Below are 11,057 nucleotides of genomic sequence, written 5' to 3' on the forward strand. Positions count from 1 at the left end.
CGGTCAGTTATTGCAAGAAATCTCCTACATTGATGCAGCTATGATATAGTTGATTTCCTTATTACACAGCGGGAAGACGGTGCTGTTCTTCCCAAACACTGCTGGTCGCTAATAAGCACTTTTGGAAACCAAATTGGGTTGTAGACTTTGATGAAACAGATGAGTCATCACCTGCAGAAAGATCACTGAATATTTACTTTTTTTGGCACAAAAGGTAAAAAAAGGAAATGTAGAATTACTTGAAGAAACTGAACAATTGTGTTTTTTGCAGAAATGTCATCTGAATACCTGATTTCGTAGTTGTGAATATGCTGTATTGACAGTATCTATGTCCAGAAATCCATATTGCAGACAATTTTTTATACAACACTGTACACTTTTATACTTGGATATGGGTGGACAGTAACGGGTAATCATACAAATTTAGAATGCAAAAGAATCTGAAATCACAAGAAAGCTCCAAAATGTTTTTGCAAACTCTTACTCACTTTAAAAAATGTATCTTTAAAAAGCTTCTCCATTGCTTGTGTGCATTGCATTGGGAGAGAATATTGTGCAACATGCAAACAATCAGTGGTTTTAGAGTCCGTTTTCCAGTGTTAGTATGTGCTATGCTATGATATTTTGTGGTGCCTCTGTGTTGTGACGACACTAATACACAAAATAATGTCTCTTATTTAGGTTACAGGAGTAATTTAGCCATGGTAGACATTATTTTCTTATTTTAATATCCTCAACCGTGATCTAAAATTACTAACTAAATTTCATCCCTATGAGTTTCAAATGATCTGCAGCTGATTTGTGATATTACTAACTCAAGGCCGGTGAAAGAATTCATTTTATACAGACAAAGAGACAAATCAGAACATGTTGAAAACAGGACTGGTTAGTTCACCTTTATTAGAGACACGTCAAATTTCCACTGAATTCCTTTATATTTTGAGGCTTAACGTCAATTTTAATTCACTCAGTTGAAGAGGAGCATGCATGTCACTATTAAAGGACATTTATCAAGAATTTTATACTTAACTATCAATGATTATTTGATTATTATGTAAAAAACATTTATTTTAATCAAACAGCTGTGACTTGAATCTGATTCATCTCCTAGCAACTATTTTATCCTATGTTGAGATCAAAATGAGGGTCTCAGTCAGACATTGAACAGCCTCTTTAGTAAATCATCTCACTAATCATATACTGCTGTAGCTTTAGTCATTTTCTGGAGCCGAAACACTCACACAACTGAATTAAGACATAAACAAGACGTGAGTATCATTTATTAACATATATTCTGGCTATTTAGAACTTTCAATGATTACGTTTTTTGCTTAGACTTGCATAGGGCAAATGTGATTTCTTTCTTTTTTAATAGGCTTCTGTATGTCTTTAAAGGTAAATAATGGAAGCACTTCAGTGCAGCTCCATGAAGCCTACAGCGTGTGTCTCTCAGTCAGCAGGTGGCGGCTCTCCTCACTGGAAGGGAAGAGGGCGTCCTTCAGACGAACCATGCGACCTCCAACCCCAGAAGGGATGCCGGCGTCCTCCACCAGTGACCTGCGAATGGGCCGGTACACCTTGTGGCGCCTGGGAGAAGAAGGTAAAAGAATGGGCACACTTGGTGAACATATGGAGAGTGGAAAAAGTCCAGATAGAATAATAAAGGAGTTGCATGGATAGGCTTAAAGGTTTGGTTATAATAAACCTGTGCATCAGTAGTTTTTGTGGGCATATGCATTTGTATTTTTAGCTTAAAAGACTCCTCAGTTGAGTATTCTGTCTGTAGCATATGTTTAGGTCTTCATACTTGTACAAGATGTCCTACTGTGCATGCATGTGAAAACTACTCACTTGTAAACCATATAGGCAATGAATGCAAAGACGGCCACCAGCACAGCGCTTGTGGAGAGAACCACCCCTGGAGTGTGATTAGTTTTGGGCACTAGTGGGCACAAAGGACAGCAACAAGAAGAACAAATGTGAAAACACATCAATCTCTTCACTTCCTGCAAGGCTGATAAATCAACAGAATCAGGTTGGTGATTAGAAAAATGTTCAAGAAAACATTTACTGCTGTGCGTTTATTTGTGTAGCTGACCAGGGGGATCCTGGGACTTGTTGATGGTGATGGTGGTGCTGGCGAGGGCAACGCTGCGCGAGTCCTCCAGGGTGATGTTCACACAGTAGGTTCCAGGTTCCAGAAACCTTCGTCTCAGAAGCACTTCGCACTTTGACGACGGCGGCACATCGTCACACATAATGTTGCGTACCTCAGTGCAGCTGGGGCCTGACACGATGGTGCAGGCTGAGGTGGGGATGCTGAGGATGAGAGATGAGACAAAAAGATAGACTTTTCCTAATAGAAAACCATTGCCTGTTTTTAACACATCAGAGCACCAAGTGGCTGTAGTGGATTTGCAGGAAATGGAAATTTTCTCTTAAAAAAATTGACAGTTTTACAAAAAAGCTGTCAAGTGGTACAAGACATTTTGTTCTCAGTCCCATTTTAACAGTTTTTAAACTAGATCTTACTTATCTCCCATTTAACTGAAAGACATCAACTCAGCAATTACCTAAAAATGTAACTTAAGGCATTTAAAGCATATTATATACACTATTATTGGGATAAAGGTGTCATTTCACAGCTTTCTTTCTGAAAAAAAATCAACATGAATATAGACTAAATAATAAAATAATGAAATGCACACCTGCCCAGACATTTCACCCGGAAGCTGATGTCGGTGTCGGTCACTCTGGCAGCCGACACGTCCACAATACGACTGTTCGGTAGGCTTTTCAGTGAGTGCTTTGGCTCTGAGGAGAACAAATTATTTTATTTACTTCTCATGACAATAATAGGAAGATGAAAGCAGTGCCACCACAGATTCATAAGTTGTATAAATTGATTTGCACACAAAGATCAAAAAAATTGATTGTAACAATAAGAATGAACGATTTTCCAATTGTGTTGCATCAAAACTCAGTTTAAATTTTCATTTTTGGGAGTGGTTGTTTCCACACAAGTATGTATAGGATTGTAATATATGCTATAATCCAATAAAAATGGGGAAAAAACTGCTTTATAATATAAAAAAAACATTTTAAACAGCTGAGGCAATTAAATTATTACATGATAAATATAATGTTAATAAAATTCAGGCACTGGAACAATTTACACTTTTCAGTCACATCCACATGGTTCATTATATATAAAGTCATTCACATTTCTTGCAAAATGTGCAAAAGTTTGTATTTATATGTGGCATTTCAAACTACCACAGCTGGGTTAGTAACAGATTACATGTCACTGGGATTATATGATCAGTTTGCAAAAAATGTTAACTACAATCAGTCCAGATTTGACTGGAAAAAAAATGGAAAATGAGATTATAGTTACATTGTCAAGGATTACTTGTTGACATTTTTATTTTACCTGTAAATTTTAAAAATCATGCAACTTATTTTCACAATAACCGCATGTTGTAAAACATGCTTAGTACACTTGTAGTTTGTGCCAGTGCTGATTTTACAAAGGTAATTTGATTTGACCAACTACATACTGGATAACAATATCATATCATAACAAAGATATTTAAAGAGAAAAACAAATATTCGTGGAACTTTTTTTGTGTGAGATGCATTATTTTCATCGTATGATTTTAAAGTAACCAAAAGTATTCTGGTTAAATGTTTTTTTTTATTCATTATGGATTATGTTGATAATGACAAAACATTTCATATAATTTAGATTCATTAACTTGAAATTTTCCAGTTTTAGTGCCCCGTGTGTGCATCCAGTACAACACAATGCAGACAGCAAAGCATAACTCTTCAAATATGCTAGCTGACGTTTCACTTTATGTATGGCTGGATGGTTCCAAAGTTAATTCATCACTTCGTAAAGTAATGTGGCATCATATGTGTTAGGGTTTGCCTGATATAAAGACACTGCAGCCTCCCACCTACCGATAATGGTGATGTTTCCTGTGAAGGTCCCGTATGCGTACCAGAAACACTCGTTGTCTTTGAGACGCCTGCTTTGGAGCAACATGGCCTCACTGGGGGTCGCAGCAGTGGGAGGGAGGGGCTCTGTGGTCGACAACCCTGTCGTTATGGTAATGGAGGGGGAGGTGGGACTGGTGCTGGGTGGTCCTGAAACAGAGAGCTTGGAAATTAATTTAACAGACAAATGCATGTTTAGAATGTGCAGGTGTTTTAAATTTCTCATTAAAAATTGTTGAGCCTCTGTTCGGATGCAGTCAGTTAGGTGTGGACCCTCACCCTGTGTGGTCTCCATCTGAGGACCAGCGTGGGTAGCAGGTGGAGATGTGGGAGCCTCTGAAGGAAGAGACAAAGGAATAAAGATATAACCATGACAGACGTTTTATAATGACCTATGCAAGTCACTCAGTTCTTTGTCTTTTTCTCAGCAGTTATTCAGTGTCTTATTTGAGGTAAACGGGGTGATGAGGCTCATGTGGAATGTTTAAAAATATCTTTATTGTACACTTAACCCTCCTGTTGTCCTCATTTTCAGGCACCAAAAAATATTGTTTCCTTGTCTGAAAAAAATCCAAAAAATCAGCAAAAAAATTCCCCAAATTTCTGAAAATTTGCAAAACCTTCAGGAAGAAAACTCCAATAATTTCTTAAAAGTTTCCCTTAAAAGTTTTATTTTAAAAAAAAAATTCCCCAAATTTGGCAAGAAAATTCTTGTAAATATTTTCAAAAAATGAGTAAAAATCTTCCCAAAAAATCCTAAAAGTATCTAAAATGATTACATATATATCAGTAAAACTTCTAATATTTTCTTTAAGAACATTCTCAAAAAAATCAACCAATATCCAGTGAAATTCGCTGGATTTTGGTTGATTTTTATGTGAATGTTCTTAAAGAAACATTTTTAACATTTCTTTTTTTCCACCAAAAAAATGTTCAAAGATTTCCCAAAAATATTGAAAATGTGGACATCAGAAGTTTCACTGTGATAATATATATTTTTTCCCCCACATTTTCAAGCTTTAAAACGGGTCAATTTTGACCCGCAGGACAACAGGAGGGTTAAGTGATGAAATGACAGGAGAGAGAAATGGGGACCCAAGAATATTGTGATTCATAATGGTGGCTTAAACCTACAGACATATTTTTGAGTGCTGATAGACATGTTTGGAGATTTGTCTTTATACCAAGCTAAGTTAATGGTCTCTTGGTTGTAGCTTCATATTAAACATGCAGGTATCATTTTCGACAATTTTAAAGCTGTCATTGAAAGTTTTCAGAGTTTCGTCTTTGGCGCCCCCGCTGGTAATATCAGAAAAAGACCCTAGGATCAATGTGCTGAGATCAAAACGCACCATTAGAAGGATAATCCTCTTAACATACATCTATTCATTATTTGTGATATAGTCTTCCATGTCTGCTCTGTCTCTGCTCAGTACCTGTTGGACTCAGTGTTGTAGAGGTTCTTGGAGTCGGGGTGGCGGCAGTGGCTGGACATTCGATCGGAAACGCTGCTTCCACCACCAGCTTCACACTCATCCGCCCCAGCTTCATGTAGTTGTGTGTGGTCACGTTGCGGTGTGTTACCACCTGATTGCCGTCTCTGAAGTCCCAGATGTAGTCGATGGAGGATGCGGTGTTGAGGAAGCCGCTGGGGTCGTGGAGCTGAACTCTGAAGACCACGTCCTCGCCGCGGAAGAAAACATTCTCAGACTGGTTGATCGCAGCCTTCTGGGAGATGCTGACCGACAGTGGGATCTTATCTGAAGGAGGGTGCGAGGGAGGGATAAATAATTGATTCTCTTGGTTTGTGTTTGTATCTGTGTGGACAGATGAAGCTGTGTAATGCTTAATATTTGTCTCCACCTGTGACATAGAAGACGGTGTTGTCGGTGGTGAGGGGGCTGTACTTCCTGCGCTCGCGCTTCCTGTAGACCATGACCTCCATGACCTCTGCGCCCAGAGGGAGGTTGGTGGTGTTGATGGTGATGCTGGAGGAAGATCCATCGCATGTTTCACTGTACTGACCTGGGAAAAATGGAAACAAAACAAATCAAGAATGTTTCAGATTCATGTTATCTTTGCCTCCGCCAGTTTAAAAACCTGAACTTCTACGCTTGTATCTCACCCATTGTGTGCCAAACGTAGACATAACTCTTGCGCCGCCAGTCGTTGCTCTGGGGGAAGGGCTTCCCATCGGGAAACACGTTGCATTTCGTCTTGTCTGTGCACTTTCCAAAGCCATAGTTGTCCAACCAGGAGGTCCAGTTGTACACGTAGCCAGAGCGAACCTGTCCATTCGCTGTTCAAAAGAAAGAAAGTGGAAAAACACTTAACGAAATTAAAGATGCACCCTTGACAATTTTGCTTTAAAAATCTGTCAGTTGACTTTACATGGTGTCATCAGGGTGACTAATTGGTACAAATCCTCAGAATTATTAGGCAGTTCTATGTGGACTGTTTTAGCCCCTTCCAGCTTGTCCTTTTAGTTTTGTGCACCCAGCTTTACATCTATCAGCTGAAAAGACTGAGTTGACAGAGGTGATGGAGTGGAATTAAAAGACTTTCAGCATTCACCAGATAGATTGAGCTATAGCTCCAAATAAAAGCCACTGTTGTGCTTTATGTGCTTGATTTGTAAAAAGATAAATGCTTAACATGTTTCTAAGGGGCCTGTTATGTTTACTTGTTGCACTGCCCCCAAGTGGACAAACAATATATTCACACTACTTTAAATATGCTAGTGTGTTCATTTTATTGCCAAAACTCTTCTGACAGTGTGTCGTTTGTGGTTTATGGCTCTTGTCAGTGATGTTAAGATGTCGCAGTGGTGTTTTTCAGAGGTGTGAGCAGCTTTGTGACCAGGCCTGGCTTTCTTGGCAGCACCTGAGGCCTCCAGCTCCATACCATCCTCGCAGTGCTCATCCCAGACAAGGTCCCCGTTGGCGTCCTCCTTCTGGCACGGAGGATACTCCAGTTTGGCAGTGAAGGTGATGCAGGAGCCGTTGAGAGCCGGACTGTCGCTGGTCAGACGGACTTTGGGTTTACCTGCAGAGAGGTGGACGTTCCAGGTAAACAGCCTGAAGTTTACCAGCAAGTGTTTCAGAGGTTAAAATACTCACCTCTGTGGCGTGTGAGCTCGTTTGACTTTGGGTTCAGCGGTGGGTAGAGGTAATCGTCCCATGGGTTGGTGTCAGGATCCCAGCCAGGGATAGGAGGGATTGGAAACGGAAACTTTCCTGATATTGAGTGCTTGTGGGGGAATATATCAGCGTATGCTAGAGAGAGATAAAAGAAAAGGGCTGAGGAGTCTCAAAATATACTCTTCGGATTGCCAGTAAAAACCTTTTTGTCATATAGTTAACTGAACACAGAAAAAGCCTTTACAGTATGGTTGAACTGTTTTCTAGCAGCCCCAAAAGATTTTTATCATAAGCACATTTTCAGGTGTTTATGGGGGGAGAAATCCAACTTCTCTCCTGACATCTTGTGTGAGCAATTATGAAAATCTGCTTCGAATCCCAGCCAAGAAATGAGAAATAGGGAGTGGTTGGGACACAAAGCAGGGGTGTTGTGATTTATGATGGTGCCTTAAACCTACCAGCACATCACTGATTCCTCTGAATTCAAGACTGCATATAAACTATACACTATGGTTGATGCATGGATTACACAAACAAGACAGTATCTTGATGTACAGGAGCTAGATTGAAAAGAAAACCACCTGAGTGTGGTTTTCCTGAACAGATTTATCTCAAACTGGTTGATTATTAGAAAGTGAAGGCCATTAAATAACAAGTTGACCCACTGGTGGGTAGTTAATGAGATCAAGTTGTCTCTTTAAACAAAATATTTTACAAAAACCTCCCCTTGAGGGTTAAAACAAACAATACATTTACTCTGAAGATTAAGAGCCCTCAACTCATAGAAGAAAAAAATATGTGGAAAAAATGAAATAATAATAACAATCATTTTGATACCTGGGGTTTTTCATTTGTTATTATTATTATTATTATTATTATTATTATTATTATTATTATTATTATTATTATTATTATTATTATTATTATTATTATTATTATTATTATTCTCTTAAAGTAATTTATCCATGCACTTTACTTCCTTTAGGTTTTTTTCTGTCTTGATTTAGCCCGAGTGACACATATATAAAATATGGATGGCAAACAACAAATTCCATCGATGTAATTCGATTAAAGGGATAAAAAAAAAAAAAAAAAAAAATCCAGATATCTTGCTGGAACAACGTTGTGCCAACAGAAAACAAGTCAGTTCAGGGCAAGGAGGACATTTTTCACAAAACATGTAGCTGTAATAAACTAATTTCACTTTAGATTTATTAATGATAACTGTAAGTAAAATGGGTTTTCGAAACGTGTGTTGTTTCTTTTCTCCTTGTGACCTCATTTCAGTATTATAACAAAGAAATCTGTTTGTTTTTTTTCTGTATGTGCAGAGAATTTTCTGTCGAGTTGATGGCAGTCTGACCGGAGCCTTAATTAGACTCATGGGACTCTGAGTACAGAGAGCAGATGACAGGACAGGTAGACTGTTACATAAACTGCGAGATAAATATCGAAAAGTCCATTTTATTCTTAATAGCTACTACATAATACGCCATAAATCCCTTTAGTAACAATAAATACGATTAAGGCAACTCTGTGATTTCAGTGTGAACATTTAAAGTCAAGCAAAGACTTTTAATAAATACATAACTATCTTTAAATCAACAGACCTATTTAAACTGTTCATTATATCGATTTCTGTCTGATCGATTAAAGGTAACATCACTTACTTTTACGTCCATCCGCTTCATAAACAAAAGAAGCACAAGACAGGAGGAAAATACATTTCAAAACTTCCATGTCTGCTATTCAGAGGTGAAAAAGAGCTGTCACGATCTGTCAAAAAACACCAACTAACAGCTTATATCTGCTTGTCCACTCTCTCCTCCTCGTCCAGCTCTCCTTCAACTTTCCCCTGTTTGTCCTGATGCTCAACAATTTAATGGGACTCCGCTGAGAGCACAAACATGTGATGTTTCCTAACGAGACGCAACTCATCACTCATTAGTCTCCTGGATGCAGGAAACGCAAAGGAGACGAGACATCACATGTGCGCATGCTCACGCCCCCAACTTCTCTTTAAGAAGTCATTACTAAGGTGAATAATTCGAAATAACATTTTTTTCCCCAACCAATAATTATAAATTACTAGGCTGCTGGAAAAAAGAGAATTACCTCCCATGTTCATGTTTATGTCTATACCGATTTATTATATATATATTTTTTCTTATTAATTTATAATAATTCTTCTAGAATGTATTTTATAGGATGGTGCTTGATACCAGAGTAAAAATATCCGTGATTTATTTAATTTCTACTTTTTTCTCACGTTGTAGTACCTTTATAAACTGCAAATGAATATTTATTTTTTGTGAAATATCCAAACAAATATAGTTTTGTTCCTTTTTTTTCATAATTTGAAGAAAAATCCGACTATTTTTGATCAGTTTAAGTCATTAAATAAGAGGGGCAGACAGAGGTTGACCTCGTGCCTTTAAATGAGATAATAATAATAATAATAATAATAATAATAATAATAATAATAATAATAATAATAATAATAATAATAATAATAATAATAAATCAAATGTGATTACAGGATTGAAATGTGACTTCACAACCCGAGGTCATGTTTTCGTTAAATTCTGGTATTGTGACCTTAAAAAATCCACTGAACTGGACTGAATTAGACAGATTTCTCTCTCTCTCTCTCTCTCTCTAATGCTGCTGTGTCACGGTGAGATGCGCCACTCTGAGCTCGTCCAGTTGCGCCACAGCTGCAGCCACAAAAGCAGAAGCAGAGCTTATGATGTCCACCAGAGCTGGGCTCGTTTTCAACACCATCCGGCATGTGATTAAAGTCACTGCTTCAGCGGGTCTTCTGCTGTCACAAGAACGTTTGGAAACGGTACCAAAGGGCTGCCAAACTGTAAATTCCGTACAAAAGCCAGCAGAACAGCTCGTATGAAGTGATGACAATCAAAAACAACATCTTTACAAGCTATCAAAGCTTAAATTGCACAGAATGGGCAGATTATAGGGGCTGCTGAGGGGAGGAGAGAATAAAACAATTTAGCTATTATTATCTAGATAGTATTAAATCTGCAGAGAAACCAGGGAAACGAGCAGGATTTTAAAACTTTGAAACAGCAAACCCACAATGTAGAATCAATTCAGTGTATTTGCAACTCAAATGATGATCTTATAATATGTGTATTCTTGAAGAATTTCACACAAACCTAGAAAAGCTTAGGATTGTTCAGAAGCCATGATAATGACCATGATGATTCGTATTGGGCTTTTTTTGACAATAATTGCAGATAATAACCCACAGATTGATCCATCCAGCTGGTTAGACATCAAATTCAAAAAGTCTTTTTTTAAACAAACAAAAACAAAACAACAGGATCAACAGAAGAAGAAGATAAAAAGTTAAATCTGCCGTTTTCAAACAGGGATCTGCAGCTTTTTCTGAGTTGTTTTTTCTATATGGAAACTTGTTACAAGTGTAAGTCCACCAACTCCATGGGATGGATGGATGGATGGATGGATGGATGGATGGATGGATGGATGGACGAAATAACACATCAAATATGAAGATTTAGGATTTCTTCCTTATTTCATTCATTATCATCATCACAACAATCCACTGATGAAAGTCACAAGATGAGACCAAAAGCTCCAGAAGAAAATCTTCAAGGTGAACCCTTATAGATTTGTTGTATTCTATTATTTAGTACTATTTTTATTTTGTCTTTTTAGTTGAATATATGGAAAACTTGTGTGAGCACCAGTACTGTTCCTCTCCAATAGGGGGCAGCACCTCTCCGCAGCTTCTCACCCAGCCTGCTGTCAAACCACAGACTAAAAAAGAGAGAGAGAGAGAAAAAAAAAACCAACCTGAGGCCCCATGAACATTCTCAGTTGAATTTCTTACACTGTAATATGGCCGGATTCAGCTGTTAAATGTTAAAC

At 38.0% G+C, this 11,057-nt stretch overlaps 1 protein-coding gene across 1 annotated transcript; it reads right to left on the reverse strand.

Moving 5' to 3' along the window:
* Positions 1-870: 870 nt before the first annotated feature.
* gpnmb (glycoprotein (transmembrane) nmb) lies at positions 871-9,009 on the reverse strand. Its single transcript, XM_055017794.1, has 12 exons — positions 8,813-9,009; positions 7,122-7,277; positions 6,907-7,047; positions 6,128-6,301; positions 5,866-6,027; positions 5,439-5,762; positions 4,282-4,338; positions 3,967-4,152; positions 2,709-2,814; positions 2,099-2,319; positions 1,852-1,942; positions 871-1,587 (listed from the first exon to the last, which is right to left on the reverse strand). Exons 1-12 carry the CDS (start codon positions 8,880-8,882, stop codon positions 1,434-1,436), a joined length of 1,842 nt encoding a protein of 613 aa, XP_054873769.1. The 5' UTR covers positions 8,883-9,009; the 3' UTR covers positions 871-1,433.
* Positions 9,010-11,057: the final 2,048 nt, after the last annotated feature.

Source organism: Amphiprion ocellaris, chromosome 15, assembly GCF_022539595.1.
Source record: "Amphiprion ocellaris isolate individual 3 ecotype Okinawa chromosome 15, ASM2253959v1, whole genome shotgun sequence".
Classification (NCBI taxonomy): domain Eukaryota; kingdom Metazoa; phylum Chordata; class Actinopteri; family Pomacentridae; genus Amphiprion; species Amphiprion ocellaris.

Excerpts from the sequence above, each read along its gene's own strand:
- gpnmb (XM_055017794.1), bottom strand. The coding sequence starts at position 8,882 with ATGGAAGTTTTGAAATGTATTTTCCTCCTGTCTTGTGCTTCTTTTGTT. Across the intron at positions 5,763-5,865 it reads CACCGTCTTCTATGTCACAG|ATAAGATCCCACTGTCGGTC; the intron begins GTGGAGACAAAT and ends ACCCTCCTTCAG. Across the intron at positions 1,943-2,098 it reads CAAGTCCCAGGATCCCCCTG|TGCCCAAAACTAATCACACT; the intron begins GTCAGCTACACA and ends TGTGCCCACTAG.